The 25,520-nt window shown below is 36.1% G+C and overlaps 2 protein-coding genes across 3 annotated transcripts in view; both read left to right on the top strand.

Annotated features, from left to right (window-relative positions):
- The window catches only part of itpkca (inositol-trisphosphate 3-kinase Ca), a 28,018-nt gene extending 12,320 nt beyond the window's left edge, over positions 1 to 15,698 (top strand). For both annotated transcript variants that reach the window (XM_056446651.1, XM_056446652.1), the window contains exons 2-7: positions 1,805 to 1,904; positions 4,812 to 5,025; positions 10,534 to 10,738; positions 11,244 to 11,345; positions 11,530 to 11,601; positions 13,700 to 15,698. In XM_056446651.1, coding sequence (XP_056302626.1) covers positions 1,805 to 1,904; positions 4,812 to 5,025; positions 10,534 to 10,738; positions 11,244 to 11,345; positions 11,530 to 11,601; positions 13,700 to 13,906 — 900 coding nt within the window. In that variant the 3' untranslated portion in view covers positions 13,907 to 15,698. The remainder of the gene's footprint in view (positions 1 to 1,804; positions 1,905 to 4,811; positions 5,026 to 10,533; positions 10,739 to 11,243; positions 11,346 to 11,529; positions 11,602 to 13,699) is intronic.
- Positions 15,699 to 17,927: 2,229 nt separating this feature from the next.
- On the top strand, positions 17,928 to 23,682 carry LOC130215156 (uncharacterized). Its single transcript, XM_056447060.1, has 4 exons — positions 17,928 to 18,196; positions 18,263 to 18,363; positions 18,466 to 18,578; positions 23,322 to 23,682. Exons 1-4 carry the CDS (start codon positions 18,084 to 18,086, stop codon positions 23,619 to 23,621), a joined length of 627 nt encoding a protein of 208 aa, XP_056303035.1. The 5' UTR covers positions 17,928 to 18,083; the 3' UTR covers positions 23,622 to 23,682.
- Positions 23,683 to 25,520: the final 1,838 nt, after the last annotated feature.

The raw sequence follows: 25,520 nt of genomic DNA, 5'->3' as shown, positions 1-25,520 counted from the left end.
CTTATCAGTATACATACTGTGACCAGTAAAGTTATTTAGATTGTATAGTTATATGCTGCAACTCCACAAGTACTTTATAGCAGTTATGAAATGTTAAAGGGGTGGTCCCGAGTGTCATTTTAAGGCTTGGTTGTGTTTATAAGATGCAAAGCAATGTGTGCTCATGCTACATTTGTAAAAATGACATTATTTTTTTCATCTATCTTTTATTATATACAGCTACTCAGCTAACATGAAAACGACTGTCATATTTCCTAGTTCATCCGAAAGGCCCGTCCTCAAGAGGCTCTGATTGGTCAGTTAACATAATGTGCTGTAACTCGCGGATCAGCTTCACATCACCAAGAAAAGTCTCTAGCACGTGCTGTGCCTCTGCTGTGTAAATACCGTCAGTCAGAGTAGCTGTTAGCCATATCGATTTGAGCCTGAATCATACAGAAAATGACACAGAGGACACAGCTGAACCTCACGCCTGCTCTCTAAAATAAAATCTGACAAGTGTCTTTCACATATATTCAGAATAAGAATGTGTAAGTTATATGAAACGTTCACATATATTTTGCTAGTTCGTTATTCGAGATGTAGAACACAAGTAAAGCGGCCGCATAGAGAGACACTGCAGCGCTGCTGAAGATTGTGGTTGTTTACAGCGGTTTGACTGATAAATATCAATTTGTAGCTAAATTGTTAGCGGTGCCAAACAACATTTTGTTTACATCCTTGTTTACATCCTTGCAACAACATGTCATTAAAGCTAGAAACTGTGCATATAATGGATCAAATTTAACAAATAAAAATACTCACAGGTTGTGGCTCACAATGCACAGCTTCGTCTATTCTGGTTGGAGCTGCTCCTCCTTTGAGGAGTTTTAAGGTGAATCCAGCACTGAACTGGGAGAGATTCTGGAAGCTGTTCTTTGTCAAAGCTAGCTATATATTTTTTTATAATTCTCTGGAACATAATTATAATTAAACTGTAAGCCCTTCTCTCTTTGTGTTGTCCTTTGGAAGCCCAAATACAGAAACAGAAGAAGCTCTGTGGAAATAGCAGCGTTTGGAAGCCATTTTAGCTTTCTCTGCTGTAACATTACATCGCCTCTGGCCAAGCCGAGAGCGGCGTGTGTATGCGTGGTGAATGCGCATAATTTGAAGCATTTGTGATCTCACTAACTCAGATGTATTTTTTTGTAGACTTCGTTGGCTGTAGTCTTTGCTAAGCTAATGATACGTTTTGATAAGCTTTTAGCGTATTACATTCAGAGATGTTGTTTATGTTCACACAGCTGCATTACACATGAACTAAAGTTTAATATATGATATTGTAGTGGACCACCCCTTTAATGAGTGATCTCTATATTTCAAAAAAAAGAAAAAGTTGTTTGTAATTTGTAAAAAAGGCAATGTTATTCTTGCCACTGTCATGTACGTCTATGGCCGTTTTGACTCCTCCATTTTATCTGGCAGCACAACAAACTGGCACCTGTAAATGTTTCATGAACGTCCTTCTAAGATTAGCTATTTCTTAATCACAGCCTCTTGGTGTATTGCTTGATGACTTTGTTTAGTCCGAGATTGTCGTCAATGATTTGCCTCATGGGGAAAAACTCGACCTATGGTTAATAGAGGAGAGGGAGTTGCCCGTTGGAGCCTGAGCTTGACTGAATGCACTCGGTGCCCCTAAGCAACTCACTGTATACTATATGAAGATGAGACGACCCTTGGACACAACCATTGCATGCAAGGTGTTGAGTGGCAGGAGAGTCCCATTTATGTGTTTATTTCTCTCAATTCTCTTCATTTAAAGACTGACCTGTGGAAGAAGTCCAAGAATATGGTGAACTGGTCTCCTCCTCCAGAGACGGTGAAAAAACGCTCTCCATGGGTGCAAGTGGTCGGCCATGCAGGTTTGTTTTTCATCTTTTATGTGTTGATGTGTGCTAATATCGTGATGCATTGAATTTCAATTATTAGACAGATTCATCCATCCAGAAATTGCATTGGTTTCCACCTGAGTTTAAAGGTCCTATGAAATTTAAATAATTTTTTTAGATGTTACTTTCAGTATTGTTCGTTTTTAAGATATCTATAAGCCAGTGTGCACTAAAACAGTGTCAACTTTTGCATATATAAGATATAAAACTCAAATTAACATGTAAAGCTTGTAGTTTGTCACTTCCACCTTAATGGATCACAGGTTTTATTTATCTGACCTCATCCTTCAGTTTCTCATCAAATCATGACCAATCTAATGCTCTCTAGTATCAGACATGCCCCGCCCCCTTCAAGACGCTTTACATTTGATGCGCTTGAGCTTAACCACTGTCACTGGCAGAGATTTGATATAACAAAATGCTATTGGCTGTTTTTTTTAAAGGGGAGGAGCTACACTATGTGCCACCCTCTCTATGTTTCAGTTGATTACGTCAAACATCAAATAAAATTAACATTTTAAAGCACTTCATGGGACCTCTATTATGTATTCACTGTTCAGTCATAATGGTGCATAATGGATTTATCCAAGTATTAACATCCATTCAAATGTTTGCTTTTTTCTTTCCTGTGAAGCCTTGTGTTTGGATTTCATCAAGACTCTTCTGTATTTTTTTAGTTTTTTTGTCACGCTCTACAATTTTTTTTTTTAGATTGGATTGGGAGAACATGTATTAATACCAAAGGCCAGGTTTACTAAATGGCGCAAATTAGCTTGAGTGCAATCCCTGTGCCAGTGGGGGTTGAAAAGTTTTGCAAGTGATGTACGTACGCATCAGCTCATTTTCATAATGTCAACAGAGGGCATAAACCAGTGTAAATTAGGTTATAGAACAATAATAATGATGATGATGATAATTAAGTGTGTGTGATTTAACAAGAGAGCTGCAAAATAGGTTAGGACATGCTTTTTTTTTATTGGAGGTGTTAATTAATAGAGTAAATACAGGTAAGCTGAGGTGCCCTTTACACTAGTGCATTTTGATTTTAATATGTAAATTTTGTTACAGTTACATATGGCATCCAGTGCTACTCCAGCATCTTCAACTCGTGAAAACAGAACATTTTAAAAATGCTAAGGATCCTGTTTTAGTTTTGAAATGCTGGTTTTTAGTATAGATGGACTGAAATGCAAACTTTTTAAATGGCATCGTGGCTGTCCATAATCACTCTCTGACTGGTCTACTATTCTTCTGTGATTTGTCAAGCCCTTCTTATATGACCATTACATCAGCCATAGACTGCAAGTAAAAACGCAGACAAAGTATTTGCATGCCTAGTGGAATTCAAGAGTAACCTATAATACATTTTATGTGGTATGTGGATAGAGATGTTTTTTCTGAAATACAATAAAAACGCCAGTGTGAAGAAGGGCATTTTAGAATAAGACATTTTAAATGAAAAAGCACCGGTGGAAATGGCACCTGATTACCTGAACATCAGTTAATTGCTTTGCATGATTTATTGAAATATTCTCATAAACTAAACAACACTTGTCTTGTTTTTTCTTTTTCTGTTTTCAATTTTGCTGTTCAGTCTCTCTTTCTTTTTTCTGACTGTGAAACAAACAAAGGTTCAAGGTTTACATCATGTGGACAAACTAAATACACAAATGATTCGAAGCATGTTTGTGAGCTGCTCATGCACTGACCACGTGAAAAGTTTTACAGTAATCACGAATTATTGTTAAATGATGAATTACTGATATAAAATATAGTTCAATTCAATTCAATTCACCCTTATTTGTATAGTGCTTTTACAATGTAGATTGTGTCAAAGCAGCTTCACATAAAAGGTCATAGTAAAAATGATCCTATAAAATATAGCATATTGATTTCTTCATATAAAAACATTCAATTTAATTATATATTCATACATTATAGGGGGGGTTGTTAATCTGAGATATTGCAGAGTGGTCTTTGTTTGTATGATTGACCAAGAACAACAAATCAATTGTCCCAAGGAAGGTGAATTGATTTATAAGTGCGATGGTGAAATTTACAAGTGAATAAACAAAGCAAAATACAAGAAATTAAACTGGAAATTAAAAGGAAAACTATACAATAAATCATGGATCTACAGGTGCCATTTTAAAGCTGTGACCCCTTGGGGCATGCCTATGATGGTGGCCCACAAATGTTTTTCTACACTTAAGACATTGCTTTCCACACATGACATATCTTCCCATCCATTCATTTACATAATCATGACAATAAACTAATTTATTATAGACTGTTTATATCGACACATGCTATTTAAGAGTTCCCACTTAGATATGCTTGGCGTATAAACCAGGTTTGGCATGCTGTCCCGGGAGAGAACCCTGAGCTCGGAGATATTTGAGCCCAGGGCTCCCGCCCGGTCGATAAGCATATCAGGAGTTCCGAGATCAGGTAGGTCTCGAGAGCTCCCCCTTTAGAAAAGGGAGGAAAAGGAGGAGATGGGGTGGAAGGGGGGATTCTTCCAAACGAAGATAGAAACAGTAGGGAGAAAATGATCCATTTATAGTAGACTAGGATCACTCTGATTGGATTATGACTGATTACAGATGAGTGGCCAGACGTGCTCAATCATATCACGTGCTCCTCTCGAAATTAGTTTATGAAACTTCACCTCTCAAGCATACATTACTTCAGTCCACTTGATGTTATCTGTGGCAGCTTGTACATAATGTAATGTAGCTGTGTATGCATATGAGCTATGGGTGTTTTTGCACATGGTCTCGTGATGAGCTACCCATCCTGACAGTTTGTTTTTATCGCTGCATTCAATGATTTCTCTTTTTGTCTCTTGAGTCTGCATGTTTTTGTTTGCTCCTCCAGGAAACTTTCAGACGGACAGCGATGGAAGGCTGCTGAAGAAGTACTGCGAGTCTGAACAGCAGTGTTTTCTGCAGCTCATGAGCGACTCGCTGCGGCCCTTTGTTCCGGGATACTACGGCGTGACTCAGCGGGATGAGCAGGATTACAACCTCATGGATGACCTGCTGGCCGACTTTGACTCTCCCTGCATCATGGACTGCAAAATGGGAAGCAGGTGAGGATGTGGTGGTTTCAGTGCTTCTGCATTCTTGCACAACTGCAGCTTTTCCTGGCCGACCTGCACTTCAGCAGGAAGAGTCAATCTTACCAGCATGCAAAGCAACAAACCACAGTCTATTTTTATTTGCGGTTCAGCAGCGTATAATGACAAAATTAGCTTCAGTCATGTCACAGCAGTCCTGACCAAAGATTACACTGTAAGAAATATCCATACATTAACAGTTCTTTTGTGATTCATGTTTTTATTTATTTTATTTTTGGTAACCCTTTATTTTGATGGTCCATTTGAGTATTAGTAGACTGTCTGCTTAATATCTGTTGATACTGCTCCTTTAACAGACATTTAACTGACTATAAGAAACTTTACAAGTACATGTCAACTTACACTAATCCTAACCCCAAACTAACAGTCGACTTATAATCTAATGAGAATTAGTTGTCATGTAGATGCAGTGAAACTGAAATTCAGCAAACAGACCATCAAAATAAAGTGTGACCTTCTTTTTTTCCAGTTTATTTATGCTTTTGAATTGTATTATGTGACCTTGATCTTTCTTCCAGCAATTTTTAACCTTAAAAAGTTCTAAAAAGTGACTATTTTCTTAATTTTTAATAGTTTAAAGTGATATATTGTCAGAGATGTATAATAACGAAGTAGAACTACTTCACTACTGTACTTAAGTACTAAAATGCTGTATCTGTACCCTTTTGGAGTATTGTTTTTTTCTCCTACTTCTACTTTTACTTCAGTACATATTTTCGATGAGTTTAATACTTTTACTCCGATAGATTTTTAATGTGCTGTATTGTTACTCGTTACTAGGGGTGTCAAAATTATTGATTTCGGTTCAGTAATAGATCATAACCAGTCATTATGTACTGACGTAATTTATCTCCTATGCGCGATGACGCAGTAGAATACTATGGCGAAGGAGGCGAGGGCGAGTAAATAACGCTCTTACTACAATGAAGGCAGCACAGCACACGAGCCGCTATTTCACTACTAGGGAGACATGCTGTGAAACTCCATCTCTGTCTCTCACTTTGGATATTTGACTCACTGGAGTGTTTGTGAAGTAACTTTTCCTCTTGGCTGTTAAAGCGATACTTGTGGATCCAGACACGAGCGTGCCTGAGGTGCAAGTTTTCTTCACTGTGTCTATTATGGATTACCTGTGATAACCGCGTATTATACCCATAGACTGTAACCGCAGCCGTTCTACCTGCCATCGGTGAACAGCGCTTTCATTTCTAAAGCCGATCACTGCCCTTTCTGTTGAGCAGGTGAAGACAATGACCAATCATAGGGGTGTAAGACCTCGCCTTTCAGCACTCAAAAAGCAAGCGGGATAATATTTACATTTGTTTATTTTCTATAAATGCTCATGCTGTTGTCTGTGCATGTATTCGAGTTTTGTTTGGTACATTCAGAAAGAGTGTTTTCTTTGAGCAGGTCAAATTAAGGGTACAGTTCATATATCTTACTGCTGTATTAAGATCAAAACTGTATTACAAAAAATATATAAATATATTTATAGATTTGAATAAAAAAATTCTTGTGTTGTGAATAATAAATCTAATTATGTATGGAAAGCATCGTCAATGCACCGTGATGCACAGAGATATCGAATTGAACCAAATCAATGGCATGATAATCATAAACCGAACCAAACCGTGAGACCAGTGTAGATTCACACCCCTACTCGTTACAATTATACTTTTTCTTGGCTACTGCATGGAGGGCGCCATAGTGACCAGCGTCTTCAGGTAGAATGAACTTCCATTTACAACTGGTAATTTGCGATCCGAAAATAGGTTTCAATAGCGTGTGTGTTAAAACTGTCATCTGTCAGATCTGTGATTCAAGCGCAAGAGAAAAACAGTATCGTAAGCCATGTTTCTTTTAGTTCTGCTTAATCACGTGCCCCAATATTGAAAATAAATGAAATAATATGATGTCTTTTGCTTACTTTAAAAACTACATTACACAATACTTGTACTTTTACTTTCAGTATTTGAGTAGTACATTTTGAAATAAACTACTTGCAATACTTAAGTACAAAAAATGTTGAATACTTTAGTACTTCCACTTAAGTATGGTGCTTAAAGAGCACTTCAACTTCTACTCAAGTCACTTTTTGATAGAGCACTTGTACTTTTACTTAAGTCTGGGTCTCTAGTACTATATACGTCTCTGTATAATGTCTAAGTTGGTGTTGTATATTATAGTACAAAACCTTGTACTAAACTGCCGGTACATTTCGTTATTCTTATTTCTCCATATATTATTTATTATAATAATTACTAATGTCAATAAAAGTCACTTATTAAACTGTTAACTGTTACACTAACACTTAAACTGTAGAGTTGAATTTTCAACCTCAAAAGTCGACAGCAGAGCTCAACATTCCATAATGCAAATCACAACCGTAAATAAATGGAAAACACTTGTGAATCACAAAATAAGGAAACAGTTCAGAGTACATAAACACTTTTATAAAATTGATTTCCTTTATTATGTATTATAGTCAATTCATAACTTTATCAATACTTAAATTTATCCATTTATTTCAGTCAGTCTCAATACTATAAACTGTTGCCAATAGAAACAATCGGCTTTTAAATTGCAAGTAAATTGTACTTTATAAAAAGAAACGCAATCATTATTTTTGGTTGTTGCTCTTATATTATAAAGATTGATAAATGATTCATAAATACTGGAGAATTGGACAATTCTGAAGATCCACGATGGCTTTCACTTCTCCTGAAGCATGGTGGTCAGAATGTCAATAAAATTCTCCAGGCCCCAGAGGTATTTAGTTTTTAATAATTTTTTTTAGTTTTTAATTTATTGTATTTAGTTTTTAATTATCTTTTTTTAGTTTATTTTTATTTTACTTTAACACAGTTTTTTTTTTTCAAAATGGAACAATAAGCAACAAGATATTTAACAAAGTAAATCTCTAATTCTGTAACTTGTTCTTTCTCTTAAATGGGCATGTTTAATTTATTGGTGTCTTGTCACTTGTTGTTTTTAGTACAAATTGTCATCTTTTAATATTGTATATTTAATTGTTCATGTTGTTTTAATTGTTTATTGTAAATTTTTATTGTTTTTCAAGTATGTATTTCCTCAAATCTGATCTTTAAAGTTAGAATGAAATGAAAATATGCCCAATGGTTTTGAAAAGACAAAAACTTCCTCCATTGATAAAGTTTGATAATTGATTATTTATTAAGAATTAGTAGCTTGTCTACATCAGACAGAAAATAAAAATCATTGCATGTCTGCTCACAAGCGTTTTAACATCAACTCCATTTTCAGCAAAACTGATAAAACTTTCCACTTGTGCTGTCAGTATTTGGACTTTGGTTTGTCTATGGACTATGGGTGTGCCACCTAAAGCTGAGTCTACAAAACAGTAGACGACAGTGTCCAAACAATAGCATAGGATATATGATCACTTTAGGTCAACAGCTTTGTTCACGTTCAAATAAACCAGTCCTGTAATGTTAGTTCACATGTACAAATGACAGCATTTCCTTGCTAAACAATTCTGCCTGTTGTCATGTTAATGTAAACTAATATACAGCATAATAAACAGCATAAATAAGCACACCACTTTCAAAAATCTATGTTTCTATCCAGTTCTCAGTGAATATAGACGTTTTGGTGTGTTTCAGCAAATCTATTTTATTAAACAGCTATACTAATTATTATAAGAGTTTGGTCACTGAACATCATTAGAAATAGAAAGATTATACATTTAAATGCAAATACAAAACGACAAACTTTAGAAACTACATTTTATTCATTATTTATACATTCATTCTATATTTTAATGTTTCTCTCTTTATTAAAAAATTTTATTTAATATTTTTCCCTGACATTAATTTGGGTTTGAGCTGGGCCGATAAATGATATTATATCGGATTGCAATAACATTTTTGTTAATTACAATGATGAGCTCTGGAGATTTTTTTTATTTATTTATTTTTTATAATTATTTTTTCGGGGTTTTCACCTTTAATGGACAGGACAGTAGAGAGTGTTGACAGGAAAGTGTGGGGAGCAGAGAGAGGGGAAGGATGGGTATAGGACCGCGAGGCGGGAATCAAACTTGGGTCGCCGTGAGCACCGGAGCGCATGTGTTGACGCACTAATCACTACACCACTGGCGCCGACAGCTCTGGAGATTTTTACCCTATATTGATCTAAGAGCCAATCACACAATAGAAATGTGCAACAATCGGAATCTAAAAGTGTGTTGATATTAGAAAATTTCTCATCCGAAAACATGTTATGTCATTTAATGGAACATTTAATTTTTGTGGCTTCAGTCATTGTTGGGAGACACTTAAATCTGGAAGCGTTAACAGTTTATATCGAAATATATATTGTTATCATTCAATATGGAAAATAATTATCGGGATTGCATTTTTGCCAAATCGCACAGTGCTTTTTTGGGTTTCCTATTGTTGTGGACCATGATCTTAAGTTATTTTGTTAAATTAGCTCTAGTTTTTGCTTTAGTACTGACTTGAATAGCCCTGTGTCTTAACTACCCATGACATGACATGCAATAAAATGTCTTTTTAATGTTAAAATGAGATTTTGCCCTAACCATCTTCATGCAACCATGTAAAGTGAAGTTTCATAAACTAATTTCGAGAGGAGCACGTGATATGATTGAGCACGTCTGGCCACTCATCTGTAATCAGTAATAATCCAATCAGAGTGATCCTAGTTTACTATAAATGGATCATTTTCTCCCTACTGCTCTATCTTCGTTTGGTAGAATCGCCCTTTCCACCCCATCTCCTCCTTTTTCTCACTTTTCTAAAGGGAGAGCTCTCGAGACCTACCTGATCTCGGAACTCCTGATATGCTTATCAACCGGGCGGGAGCCCTGGGCTCAAATATCTCCAAGCTCAGGGTTCTCTCACGGGACGGCATGCCAAACCTGCTTTATACGCCAAGCAAATCTAAGTGGGAACTCTTAAAATGTCTGTTTTAGAAACTGTTTCTATTGCTGTGACATTGCTACAAAACAACAGCATAAACTTCAAAGACAATGATCACCTCAGGTACAAATTATGTGCTTTATTCATTGTTAAATGCTACCAATGTGAGTTTGAATACTCATTTTAAATGACATTTCTTTCCATACTACTAAAAGCAGCAGCAAATCGTTTACCTCAGATCTTTAGGGGAAAAAAGCAGTACTCGGTCTATGTACTTTTAATAATGTTAAATTGGTTAAATATGTATCAATTAAATTTACAACCCTTACCATTTCGTTGGTAGTGGCTAATATTTATATCATTAAATGAATGGCTATAGTATTTCTTTCTGTTGTGTCACATTGCAGATGGAATTGCTGGAATCTTTGTAGTTAGGGAACGGTGTATTATGTAAATACACATACAAATGTATTGTGAAGAAAATATTCATCTAAAAGAGAGATCTGTGAATGGTGTACTCATTTATACATGCTTTCAGGACGTACCTGGAGGAAGAGTTAAAGAAGGCCCGTGAGTGTCCTCAGCCGCGCAAAGACATGTATGAGAAGATGATTGCTGTGGATCCCAAAGCCCCGACCGAGGAAGAGCGGCTCCAGCAGGCAGTGCTGAAGACCAGATACATGCAGTGGAGAGAAACCCTCAGCTCAACTGCCACGCTGGGCTTTCGCATTGAGGGCATCAAGGTACACATTCAGGAGCTTTCTGTCAAATTCAAGAAAATGCTTACTGGAAATGTGGACCTCACTACTGAAAATAAAGACTCTAGCATCACCGCTTCTGTGTGGAACCTAAAGGCTCTTAAATTATTCAAATGTTCTTCAAATTAAGGAAAACACCTCCATCAAGCATTGTTTACTGAAACATTGTGGAACTCAAATGGTTCTTCTGTTGCATTATTACAGTGGGGAAATTCCTGTTTTAAGTGTATCATGAAATATTTGGTAACATTTTAGCTTCAATACCAATTCTCGCTGTTATCTAGTGGTTTATACCCACTTATTATTAAAATATTGGCCGTTTATTTGTATAAAGTACATACAAAATCTTATAAAGTACATGCGTGACCTTATTCAACATTCGTAATCCTACCTTATAATTAAAGTCATAGTAGTAATGGTTTATTCATGGTAAGTAAAGTTTTGGTTTGGCCTTCAGTTTAGTGTTTTGACTAATTTAATCTGTCTTCAGAAGTCAGACGGCACTTGTAACACCAACTTCAAGAGAACAAAGTGCAAAGATGAAGTGGTCCAAGCTTTGGAGGACTTTGTGGACAGCAACATGTTAATCCTGGTATGAACATTTGTGTCAGGATATCAGATATTTATTATATATGTAATGGTATTTATTAATTATAACTTATCATATTTGTGCCTATAAATGAAATGTTGTATTTTAGTCTATTTTATTGCTTCTAGTTTTTAATTATTTCTATTTGCTTGCTTTTAATTAATTGTCTGGCTCTTTTTGTCCACAGAGAAGCTACCAACAGCGTCTGAAGGAACTTAGAGACATACTGGAAAAATCAGACTTCTTCAAAGCACATGAGGTGAGATGCAGCTTCAATTAAAAAATTAATTCACTGTAAAAACTTAGTTTAGGCGTCATGGTGGCTCAGTCGTTAGCACAAGAAGGTTGCTGGTTTGAGCCTCTGCTGGGTCAGTTAGCATTTCTGTGTAGAGTTTGCATGTTCTCCCTTTGTTCACGGGGGTTTCCTCCAGGTGCTCCGGTTTGCCCTACAGTCCAAAGACATTCGCTATAAGGAATTGAATAAACTAAATTGACTGCAGTGTATGAATGTGAATGAGTGTGTATGGATGTTTCCCAGTACTGGGTTGCAGCTGGAAGGACATCCGCTGTGTAAAACATATGCTGTAAAAGTTGGCAGTTCATTCCTCTGTGGCGACCCCTGATGACTAGGCTGAAGGAAAATGAATGAATAATGAAAAACTTAGTTCTTCACTATTCAACACTGATGATATAAAAAAACAAAACAAAAACTGACTCTGACAAAGAAAATCTTTGCTGCTTTAAATACTTGCACTGTTTACTTTTTGATTGGCAGTCATCAGTTATTTTCCATCCAAAGATGCGGAATAAATGTATGCACAAAACTGGAAATTCCGTAAAACATTTAAAGATAAAGCACTTTTTCTATCCAATCAAAGAGAACAAAATCGTCACTTTCTGATAAACCAGTGCCAAATATCAAAAAGAAAAATGAAACTGGCAGTAGGAGAAAACCATTTTCTTATATAATAAACTACATCTTAGAAGTCGAAACCCAATGAACATGCGGTGGATTTTTTTGTGAGAACAGCTGCTCAAGAGTGTTTTGAAAGGTTATAATACTTTAATTATACTAATTATTATTATTATAAAAAAAACACTGACTTTTGGGTAAGAGGTTTTTGAATGTGAAATGTGGTCGTCCATTAATGGTGTCCGTCACACTTTTTGTCGTCCTAACACACTTTGATGCGTGTGCTGAAATTTATTCTGTAAATGTGTTTTCATCATATTTTATGCACATTTTTTTTATCAGCTAAAAGTTTATCATACATATTGTGCGCATACATTTATTTATTTCTTTTTTAAATATTGCACGTTAAATGCAATGTTACTTTAAAAAAATTCCACATAAAAAGCAAAGAAGTAGGCCCACACGGAATCTGCGTGCGCAGAATTCCGCAGATTTTTAGCCCATCATTAATTCTGTTTATTTACTTGAGTAAATGTGTGTAAATCTATATTTATTCAGTTTTTAAATTACAGTTATATTATTGACTAATATGAAAATGTTCAACTGATTTATTTACAATGCAGTTTGTACAGTAATATTTTCCGTCTTGTAGTAGATGTACATTATATGACAGACTTGCTTTGTTTACCAAATAAAGTGAATCTAAATGGATTTGCATTTTAAACATTAAATATAAATTTAAAATATATTATGTTTTTATTTTACATATTAAGGTTTAGTTATGATACTCCCAAAATAATTCAGCAGAAATCCGCAGATTCCGTCTGGCCCTAGTCATGATTCAAAAATGACACATTCGTCATCATATATACACCATTTTAAGGGATAAAAAACAAAAACAGTGATCCCAACGTATTTTCCAATTTTACATTTTTAATTTCTATAAATTCCAAGAATCCAAAAAGTGTGACATTGATAAATAATGTTATGGTAGATGTTTTAACATTGAATTGCCTCTTATTACAGTTATGAAATAGTTTAATAACAAGCAGCAGATGTTCATGGGCCAATGACATGACACTGAAATGGTGTATATATATATAACTATTCATAAGTCACATTTATAATACAGCAGTAATCCAGCGCTGTGTGACAAAAAATAAATTAATAATTAAAAATAAATAAATGCAATATTACAAAACGTGCATAAAGATAGATGCACATAAACATAGCTATTGTTTTTATGATTCATCTGCTAGAAAAAGAAAATGTAAGAGAATGATTCCACTAAAACACTATTGTTTCTTTGTGCTGTTATTGTTGTGACCTTTTTTTTTTTTAATTCTTTGATTTTAAATTCATTCATTTATTTCTTTTTTTTTTGTGAATTTATTGTTATATCTATTGTCACTGGAAATGGGACTTTTTCTTTGATTTCCTGCAGGTGGTGGGCAGCTCTTTATTATTCGTCCATGACGTGACTGGCAAGGCTGGCATCTGGATGATAGACTTTGGAAAGACTGTGCCCATGACGCCACCTCTCACGCTGGACCACCGCAGCCCATGGCTGGAGGGCAACCGGGAGGACGGATACCTCTGGGGCCTGGACAATTTCATTGACATTCTGACCACCATGCTTCAGGAGAAGTGAAAGCCATCGTGGATCTTCAGAATTGTCCGATTCTCCAGTATGTTTGCTCTACATGGACAGTAGGTGAAGGCGGTTAAGTGCGGTTAAAGTTCTACTGATGAACATCTGAGCCTATGAATTTACCTGCTGATGTTGTAAGCCATTCGCTATTTAATCCTTTTCAACACTTTGGAAAAGCTGTATGTATTTTTACACTGTAAATAGACTTTTATTTAAGCGGTTTGCTCTTAGTGGTTGACGAATGAAAGATTAGCTTAGTTTTATGAACATTAACCATGCAAAGGAAAATCATTACAGCTGTGATGTTTGGCGACAGTTCTGTCATCGTTTACTCACCCTCACGTCTTTCCAAATATGCAAGACATCAAACATAATCAAGATATTTTTAATCAAAGCAATGGAGGGATTTCTCTCCCCCTTTAAAAATCTATTCACCCAAAACTAATGCTTGTAAAGAGACATAAACTACTGAATAAAAGAAGTGAAACCATAACAAATGAGACACCGTTACTTTATATAACAAAAGGGTATTATTTAGAGTGTCATTCACATAAACATTGATCGAGGTTGAAGCTCAAACATGACCGACAAGAATGAACATCATTGGTTTCCTACATCAGGTAAACATGTTTCAGCTTCCATGACCACATTTAAACAGGATAAATTTAAGGCATGGTTCACCAAAAATGAATATTCGGGCATTTACTCATATTTGTTTTAAACCTTCATGAATTTCTTTCTTCTGTTGAACACAAAAGAAGGTATTAAAGAAAGCTGGAAACTTGTAACCATTGACTTACATAGTGTTTTTCCTGCTATGGAAGTCAATGGTAATGGTTTTCGGCTTTGTTCAAATACTCATAAAGGTTTGGAACCACCCTAGGGTAAGTAAATTGTGAGTAAATTTTCAAGTGATTGTATCTCTTCAGAAAACTTGGGTTATACCAGTTTATTCTTATGGAAACAAACATGGTGATTTGTTTCTCTTTTGAGGGAAAGAAATCTCTCAGATTCAGTGAAAATATCTTCATTTGTGTTCCTGAGATGTCTTCTATTCTGAAGTCTTATGGGTTTGAAATAAACGATGACGGAATTTTCATATTAGAGTGAGCTAACCAATTAAGTTCCTCAATTACTAAAGAAAGTCTGGACCATCCTTATTTTTGCGATTGCTGCCAGATATTTGTTTCTTCTCAGTTTTATTCTATATGTGTGACCAAATGACTCTAATTTGGGTGGGATCTGAAATTGATCTGAAGTGCGCACTACTAACAGTCTTAAAAACTGAAGCTGAATCGCAGGACAACAAAGACCTCTTTCGCAGTACTGATTTAATACCATTGTGTAGCTCTTAAAGTAAGGAAAACACGATTGAATGTTTTGATTCACATCAAGCACAGTGAGTTATGCTTCACATTCCTATGTTGTGTGGTTTTTGCATGCAGGCATGAGCTGCTCAAGGTGAATACAGGATGTCATTCATTAAACCTTTAAACAGCTCCTGTTAATAGCAAATCGATGACTGCCAGTTGAGAATGGTGGCTGGGATTTTATGAGCCAGTACTCCTTATGCACAAATACATTGTTAGTTTGATCTCACGTTATTGAGGTTTTGTATTGTATATAATAATGAGTAGTACTCAACTTGTAATCATTATGTTGGGAGCTTTTATGTCTTGGTTGGATCTGTTTTGCTGTTAGTTTTTGGGTTGCTGTGGTAACTACAGAATCTTTTCTCCAAACTGGGTAATTTTGTGTGGCTGTCAGCACAATAAACATGAACATGCTGTCATTTGGTTTGCCCCTCATTTTTCAAAACCAAAACCATTGATCTGAGGTCTGTTTCAGAAAGGTGGTTAAGTGAACTCGAAGTATATTAACCCTGAATTGAGGGAAACTCTAGTTTTTTTTTCAGAAATGGAGGTATGTCAAACCTGACCCTACTGAAAAAACTGCTTAAACCAACCTAAGCTGGTTTTAGCTGGTCATCTCCTAGCCTGACCAGGCTGGAAATGGCTGGAAACCAGCCTGGAAGTGGTCAAAACTCCTCTAAAACCAGCCTGGTTGACCAGCTAAAACCAGCCAGTTTAAGCTGTTTTTTTCAGTAGTGGAGATGGTATGTCAAGCACATATCTAAAAGGGAGGTGATTAATACTCAGTTACAATGGTAACTTTCTATGAAGCTAATCTGGGGCCTGTACCATGTTGCTGGATTTGCTGGTTAGTAAGTAAAATTTCAATTTATTTTGCACCAATCTTGGGTTTTAGGTAACATGAAGGCAGCTCGACTTTAATCACTCTTTGTTGCCATGGTATTAAGCCGCTGAGCTACCTTCATGGTACCTAAAACCCATAAATAGTGCAAACTAAACTGAAACTTTACTGGCTTTGTGGTACAGGCCCCTTGTTCTTAGATCTCTGTATAATTTTAATAAATATAACCATTCACACTCTATTGATAAGTAAGTTTGCTAATTTAATGCCTGCTGTCTTATTTGTCTTACTCTACTGGCTGACCATTGACATGCTAATATGCTTTTGGCCTTCTTTGTGTTGCCATAAAAAAAAAAAAGCACAGACCCGCTGACTCATGGACTCTACAAGAACAGAAACGTAGCTTCATAATATTCCAATTGAACCACTGAATCAACACATGGATGGTTTGAGGATGTTTTTTGGTATTTTTCTAGACTTTGAACTTCTTGGGACCTTTGCTGTCCAAGAATAATAAGGGAACTTGCAGGTTTAATCTAAAACAATTTGTGTTTCAAAGATGAACAAAAGTCTCAGGGGGTTGGAACAGTGTTATGAGGTGTAATTATTGACAGAATTAATTTTTTTGGGTGCACTAAGCCTTTAATTGGATTGAGATCTTGGGAATTCGGAGGCCAGAGGAACATCTTGAACTCAGTTCTTAAAATCATTACGGAACAATGCAGTCTGTCAGTGTTCATTATTCTGCCGAAAGAGCCCACCAGGGAACACCATTGGTATGAATGTTTTTACCTGGTTTGCAACAAAAGAAAAGTCTACAGGAATGTCCACAAAGTACAACATTGTGTTTGTCATCATCCCACAGTGCATCCTAGTGCAATCACTTACCCAGCTCAGTCATGTATGGTATCTTTATTGACATTGATTAGAATATAATTATATTTTTAAGAAGGTCAAAAGCCTTCTTATATTCTAATGTAACTCTGTAAAGGGAACCCATTGGGAAAACCCTGCAATGTCAAATGTTGCGTGAAGTCCTACAGTAGGTCTTCTTTTGGCTTGGAGTAGTCCAAATAGTGTTTAGAGGGCTTGAGCATCAGTGAGCCCTGGGTTCTCAACACCCTTTTGCAAGATTCGAACAAGTGCAAGTAAATTCTGCCAGCTGCAGTGCTGACTAAGTGCAACATTTAACCCTTTTCAGAAATAACATTTACCTTTTCAGAAATACTTGCTATAACAGTTTGGCCCAAGAACTGATTTTCAGATTTGTTTGCTTACCATCTAGTCTACCATGACTTTTATTAAGCGTTGGTAGAAGATGATCAGCAATATTTTTGTTTGATTTTTAGAAGGTACAAAGCTAGGGAAGCCAATTTAGGTCCAGGAGAGCCAATGTCCTGTGGAATTTTGATCCAGCCTTGGTAAAAATTTACTTGCCAGTATCTTTCTAGTTACCTTTAGACATTGAATCAGGCCTGTGGGGACTGTGACTCTCCAGTCTTCAATATGCACACCTCTTGTACAGGATAATTGTATCACTCAATCACCTACATGAGCTTTCGAGTTTGTGCTATACCATTTCAGATACAAGTTTTAGTATAATCTGCTGGAAGCCACATACTGAATGCCAATCTTTTGTTCTCAATTTATTGCGGTGCACACAACAACATCATGTTGCCTGGAGCAAACAAGCACAGTGTGAACAACAGCCAACAGACCAGACAGCACAATCCCATCCTCTGTTTCACTGAGCTGCTGAAGAGCCCACACAGCTCTTTCCCTGCTTTCTCCGTCCGCTCTGTTCAATTGGAGCAGTCTGTACCATCGGTTGCTCCGCCCAATTCAACACATTTCAGATGGTTAAAACGCATAAGAAGGCTGTCTTAAATGAAAATTATGTTTGGATATTCTCTAGGCTACTGCTTATATCTTGACTTCATTAATAAAGATATTGAGGGAATACATGGAGTCCAGGAAGATGGCTGCATTGTTTTGGGACTTGGATGGTTCTGCAACTCCTCCAAAGACTCCACCTCTACACTTCGGCTCTGAGTTCAGGAATACCAGCTCTGTGAGGTGAGATTTTGTCTTTTACCATGTTTGATTATCATTTGACCTGATAAAAAAGACCATCTTTTTCAGTTCCTATGGTGGTTCACCAGTGCAAGGCAGTTTAGACCGGGCTTCATTTGAGCAAGTGGAGTTCTCAAGATTAAATCCCTCCAGAACTAAAGACAAACCAGGTCAGGTAGCAGGTTATGTATGCTTTTATTAGCGACGACATTTAGTTTGTATTTCATTTCGCTTAATGCAATTTGCCTCTGCAACTTTATCCTTCATTTCAGAAGTAGAGTGGCAAATGGTAATGTCTACTCGCCCATTAATTGGATGGGAAAAAATAGCCCAAAGGGAGGGTCTGCAGGACCAGAGGAAGGGGTCTTACAACAGCCTGCCAAGAGTGAGTTTGAAATCCCTGTTTTTAAATTTATTTTGAATAATCAGTCTTATATATCTAATTAAAGAGATAAGATTACAACAAAATTTAGTCTAGTGTTGGTTAGAATTGATTTGACCCCAAACTGCGAATTACCTCATTAACCGTGCATTTACACGGGGCTTCAGCGTCAACGCTTGACCGAGGGCGTGTCTGAAGTTGGGGCTGATGCAATCGTCAAAGCAGCGTCAGCCAAATGAAATTAGTCCACAAATGGGCAACTGTCTGAGTTAGGGTATTTGCATAAAGTGATCTGATTGGTTGAGAATTTCCCAACTTCTGCAGTAAGCAACGCCAATGATGCGGCACCGACGGATCCACAATGCAGTTCGGCAGAACCTGACGTCACCCATTCAAAGTGAATGGGAAGTGTTGATGTTGACGCCTTGTGTGAATGGGGTGGGGTGTAATTGTTCTCTCTCATGTGGTTTAAAATCTTCTATCTACCATAATACACAAAAGAAGATATTTATTTATTTATTTATTAATACTTTTATTGTTTCAGAAAAATGTGATATATACATACTGTATACTGTATTAGTAGCCAAATACTGATCAAAAAACACCCACCCCATCCTGACAGCCATAAAAAATATATACACATGCAAATAATTAAATAAGTAAATAAATAAAATATATATATATATATATAATAAAAATAAAAAGGCAATTTTGTAAAAACAAAACATTAAGACAATGGCAGTTCAACACGCATACATTCTAATGAAAGTGAAAAATATATTAAAGTTAGTCATAACAAACACATTGCACATATTAATACAGCCACATTGTTTGGGATTACTAAACAGTCAGTCCATTAAATGAAGGAAGAAGTCCCAAATCTTATAAAAATATGGCATTTTTTGTTTGATTAAGGAAGTCAGTCTTTACATTGCTATATAAGACATTTCCTTAATCCAGAGTGACAAAGATGGACCATGAATACTTTTCCAGTGAATGGCAGGGGCTTCGCATGCAAAAGACAATATTCTGAAGAAATAGTTGCTGGATCCATTGACCTTCATGGTAGGAAAAAATGACTAAGGAAGTCAATGGATGCGGCTTCCAGCATTTGTCAAAATGTGAGGTTTATTAATAAACTAATTTCGGGAGGATCACGTGCTTATGATTTATCACAGCCGGTCTCGTATTAAGCTAATCAGTATCATCCAATCATATGAGCCATAAGCTACTATAAATAACCACAGTTTTCAGTCCACCTTATCTTCGTTTGGAAGAAACCCCCCTTCCTCCCCATTCTCCTCCTTAACCTTAGATCGGGCGGCACGGAGGCCCAGTGGTTAGCACTGTTAGCCCCACAGCAAGAACACTGCCAACCCTGGTCCTGCCAGGTCGGTAGGTGTTTCTGTGAGGAGTTTGTATGTTCTCCCCGTGTCCGCATGGGTTTTCCCCGGGTTCTCCGGTTTCCTCCCATCCAAAAAATATACATCATGCATAACAATGAAACATTTGTCTAGCCCCTTCTTTTCCTCACGTGTTCCCTTAGCTACTGCAGACGGGGAGTTCTGAGGTCCACCGAGCTCAGGCTCCCCTCTCGCTCTGCAAACGGGAGGAAGCCCCGGGCTCGAGGATCCCTTGAGCTCGGGGCTCTCTCCCGGGACAGCATGCCAAACAAGCTATTGATGAATCATCAGCTAAGTGTGAACTCTTGAAATCTTCTTTTGTGTTCGACAGAAAAAAAAATCTCAACATGTTATGAAAAAGCAAAGTCCCTTTAAGGCAAGTCATTTCACTCGACAGCCATCTTTGAAATGCCTCTCGGGCAGTATGCTTGGGCATTCTGTTTGAATGAGGACACATCAAATTTTCCAAAACTGCTTGCCAAGTTGAATTTTTATATTAGGAATCACCTATTGTCTTTAGTTTCATTTCTTAAAAGCCAGTTCACACAAAATCTACAGAAACACATGTCTGGTCTGAGCCCCTCCCCCGGAGTATCGTCAGTCTAGAGAGATCGGCGATTGGCTTCTGTACTAGAAGGCGGACTTTATTCACCATATAGCGATCGATGATTGGCTCCTGTGCTAGTAGAGGGGGCTTCATTCGCCATATTTACCGTTACACTTTTCCCCGTTCAAAAAGATACGTGTGATCTACAGTCTTGTGTAATCTATAGTCTTTAGAAGAAGTGAAGGGTTTGTAAATGATGGCAGAATTAAATTATTTTGGTGAACTATTCCTTAAAGTACTGAAATTCAATCTATTAAATTTACAATCAAGCATCTGTGAATCAATTTAAGAGATTTACTGAAAAGAATCGATTCTGATACTGAGAAGAATAATTCATTGAAAAGCTATTGCATCCCAAAGATGTGCATGTCAGACAGCATTACTCTGTACACGGATGACCTAATTCTTCAGGTGAGATTCTGAAATGTGTATGCAATGGACACTTAATAATCCCATGGCGCCATGGGAGAGGATTTCTAAATAGCATAGACAGGACTAATGCTGGTAGATGACATAATGATGAAAATATGACCGATCTATTATTTCTAGTTTCATTTCAAGTGCACAAAAGCAAACTATGGATCAGTGTGCTTATATTTTTAGCTATACACAACTATGGCAAGTAATCATTTAAATAAAGTGCAAAGTCAAGGGAGTGTGTGATTTAGGACAATCCTTATTCCACCCCAATTAAGCACAAACTCCACCATATAACTGACCTCATCGCTTAATTATTACTCAGCCATTTCAGGGCCAGAAAGAATCTGTGGTCATTTTATGCCAATTTTTTTTTTTTGGAAGAATTGGATTTATGTGGAATGATTTTGTGAGTATGGATACTAAAAACTTAAAATATAAAAAAAAGAAAAATAATAAGGCTTACAAGGTTTACAATGCAAATACAATTAGATCCACTTTTTTGGTTAACAAAGCAAGTCTCCCATATCTACTAAAAGACGGAACATTTGACCTAAACTGCATTGTAAATAAAGCATATAAACATTTGCATATTAGTCAATAATATTACTGAGATTAAATTAAAAATGTATAAATATATATTTATAAAAGTAAATAAATCGGATGGGCTCAAAAATCTGCAGAAATATGTGTGCACAGATTCTGTGAGGGCCTAAAACATAAATAATACATTCAGTTTCAAAGTCATGGACAATATTGACTGCAATTAACAGTAATGTGAAACTTTCCTAAAATGAAAATATTTAGGGATGTCCAGATTCAATCACGTGAACAGAAATCTGGCCCGATCACACAATGTCAGACTCGATCTGAATCTGGAGATTTGATTCTCATTATATATTCTCATTATATATTCTCATAAATTTTTTATTAATTCTATTAATTCTATAATTTATTTAATTAACTATAGTTAATTCAATATGTATAAATATAGTTAAGTTATGCGGCGGCACAGAGTTAGACTTCTTTCTTGACTTCACATAGAAACAGCAACGCGTGCTGCATGACATCACTTTGTTGCAAAATCGCTATTGGTTAAATGCAAGCAAAGTAGTACACGGAAGTAGCTTGAAGTGGAAGGTGTAAGTGTAGTCAGTGGTCTGGAGGTCTTATAAAGTTGATGATGACAACATTGTCACAGCAAACTGTAAGATATGTAAACTCGGGATTGCAAGAGGTGGAAAGGAAAAGGCTGCATTTAACATAACAAACCTGATAAGGCACCTCAAAAACAAACACCCAGCACAATGCAACGAGTTTACCCAGCCAACCCAGCTGAAGATGAATTAAATAAAAAAGAAGGAACATCCTTGGCTAAAACGATAGAAATATCGGATCGGGTTTTGGTAGATACGGTATTTTTATGCTTTAGAAGAGTCAAAAACTTACATTATGTGCTTATTTAAATTACTAATTTAATTTACTTAATTAAACACTAACGAAGGTGACGCGGTGGTGGAGTAGGTAGTGTTGTCGCCTCACAGCAAGAAGGTCGCTGGGTCAGTTGGCATTTCTGTGTGGAGTTTGCATGTTCTCCTCGTGCTCCGGTTTCCCCCACAGTCCAAAGACATGCGGTTAATGTGAATTGGGTAGGCTAAATTGTCCGTAGTGTATGAGTGTGGACGATTGTGTATGGATGTTTCCCAGAGATGGGTTGCAGCTGGAAGGGCATCCGCTGGTTAAAACATGTGCCGGATAAGTTGGCGGTTCATTCCGCTGTGGCGACCCTGGATTAATAAAGGGACTAAGCCGAAAAGAAAATGAATGATAGATGGGTTTTGGTAGATACTCAAAATCAAATGACTCTGATTCGAGGGCAAGAAAACCTGATTGGGACATCCCTAAAAATAATTATAAAATGAAAAAACTCATATATCACTCTCACACTGTATTAATAAAGAGGTTTTTTTTTTTGCTATGTCACACCAAAGGACATATACAATATATGGTACAGTTCAGAAAAATCTACAAATAAAATAAAAATAAATTAATCATATAATAATATAATTATTATATAAAATTATTTTTGATCAAGTTAGTGATGCCATTTATTTTCTCAAACATCAGAATCCAAACTACATCAATATTTCTATTATTTATTTATTTTAAATATTTCTCCAATTCACTATTTCTAGTTCTGTTTATTATTGCTTTTGCCAATAAAAGAGTTTTGCATTTGAAATGTAAATACCATACCAGTTCATTTGGGGCATTTCCTGTGGAGATTTATAGTTTACCAATCTTCTTTTTGTTTTGTAGGCGCATTTTGTTCAGCCAAATAGAGAATGGAGTGATTTTTCACCTTACACTAATGACTTCTGGTTGAATGGTAAAGATGCCAAGAACATTGCTCAGTCCCCCAGGACCAGCCGAAAGCTGCACCCGCTGACACAGCCGGGCTTCTACAGTCCAAAAATCCCACGATCAAAACACTGCGAAGCTGCGCAGTCCACAAAAAAGTCTTTAAAAGGATCTTCCTCTACAAACAACTTAAAGGAGTTCTGTGCTCTTACATTGCCTATTCCATGCTCCAAAACAGCTGTTCTGAAAACCAGGTGAGATGCATAAATCATTTCAAACCACAGCACCTATTTATAAGACCAGATTACTTTTTTGTTTGTTTGGCACAATTTCCACAAGAAATTGGTACATTTTTAAAACTCTTAGTATTTACAGTATATCACAATAGATCATCAAAAGTGCACTTTATTCAAACATTTCAGCATATTTACTATTGGATTAGTACAATACACCATCACAAAATATCCTTTTTGCTACACAAAATAAGTTTTATCTATATCAATGTTTCATTCAGAGTAACTGTTTTCATAAACATATTACTTTTACACTTTTGATTTGCATTGAATTGAATTGAATTGAATTTTATTTGACAGATTTTAGACAAGCTGTACAAGTATCCCATACATTTTGAAATAAAAACTGTCGAGGATAAAAACACAATAAAGCCCTGGGCTTGTTTCCATTGTGGTCCTCGCTGTTAAATAAACCAAAGTATGGCTTCAAAATACTGATAATGCATAAAACAGACAGTACCTCATACATTTTTAAAACGGGAACAAAATAATTCACAAATACATTCCTTCATTCATGAATTTTTCTTTTCGGCTTAGTCCCTCTATCAATCAGGGATCGCCACAGCGGAACGAACCATTAACCTATCCAACATACGTCCCACGCAGCGAGTGGCCTTCCAACTACAACCCTATACACAATCCAGTAACATATAAAATAAAAACATCCTCGTCCACCATGCAAACTAATTATCCTCATCAAACAACCGTCTTTTGATAGCTTTTTTGAACCTCCTTAAATCTTTTATTTCCTTGATCGATTTTGGTAATTTGTTCCACATGATTGCACTTGTATATAAAAACATATTTTTCCCCACTAGACTTCTAAACTTAAATAAACAAATATTAAAATCCCAACCCCTAGTACTGTATGAATGCTTATGCCTCACCATTTGAAAATAGTTCACCAAATAACTAGGAACCACATTATTAAACATTTTACGTACCATTCCCAGTTTTAAAAAACCTACTCTCTTACTAACAGTTAACATGCCTAATTTATTAAAAGACTCTGTGTGCAAATGTGCTCTAGGATGAGTTTTTAAAATGATTCGTACTAATTTATTTTGTGTCTTTTGCAATTTTTCCTTCATAAACTGTGAGCAGCTACTATACCAAAAAAAGGTAGCATAATCAAAATGGGGTTGATTTAAAGCTCCTGCCATCAATTTTAAAGAATGAACATCCAACAGATCAGCTTGCCTTGCTAAGAACCTAATTTTTCCACATATCTTTGTGAAAACCTTTCTTGCCATCGCATCACCTGATAATTTATTATCTATTAAACATCCCAAATAATTTACAACATTTTTCGACTCATTAATCCTAACTACAAAACTATCATCTTTCTTTAATTTCACTCTTGAAGCAAATAAAATGGCCTCTGTCTTACCTATGTGCAAAGAAAGTTTATTGTCTAAAAACCAGTTATACACACTTTTTAACTGGAAACTCATGATTTCTTCCAGGGCCCTTTTGTCTTGATGAGATACTAAAATTGCAGCATCATCAGCATAAAGATAGAGTTCCTCTGAACATGCTGTTTTTAAATCATTAATATATAAAAGAAAAAATAAAGGACCTAAAATACTTCCTTGAGGAACTCCACAATTGGTTGATAAGGGAGTAGATAATATACCCTTTATGTCAACTCTCTTATCATCATTCAGTTTAATACATTTGTCTATCATTTAATTCAACTGATCTTAATGTTTCATCAATGAATCCTTTATTATGTCCATAGATTTTAAATTTGTATGATTCAAATTATTTAAAGAATAAAAAAAATGTAACCTGCTAACCTAATATTTACGTTCATATTACTTATATTATTTGCTAGTTAATAACCACCTCATGTGGAACTCTG

The sequence above is a fragment of the Danio aesculapii genome, chromosome 21, assembly GCF_903798145.1.
Source record: "Danio aesculapii chromosome 21, fDanAes4.1, whole genome shotgun sequence".
NCBI classification, from domain to species: Eukaryota; Metazoa; Chordata; class Actinopteri; order Cypriniformes; family Danionidae; genus Danio; species Danio aesculapii.
Note: the sequence above shows the minus strand (reverse complement) of the source record. Positions and strands in the feature narration are given on the sequence as shown.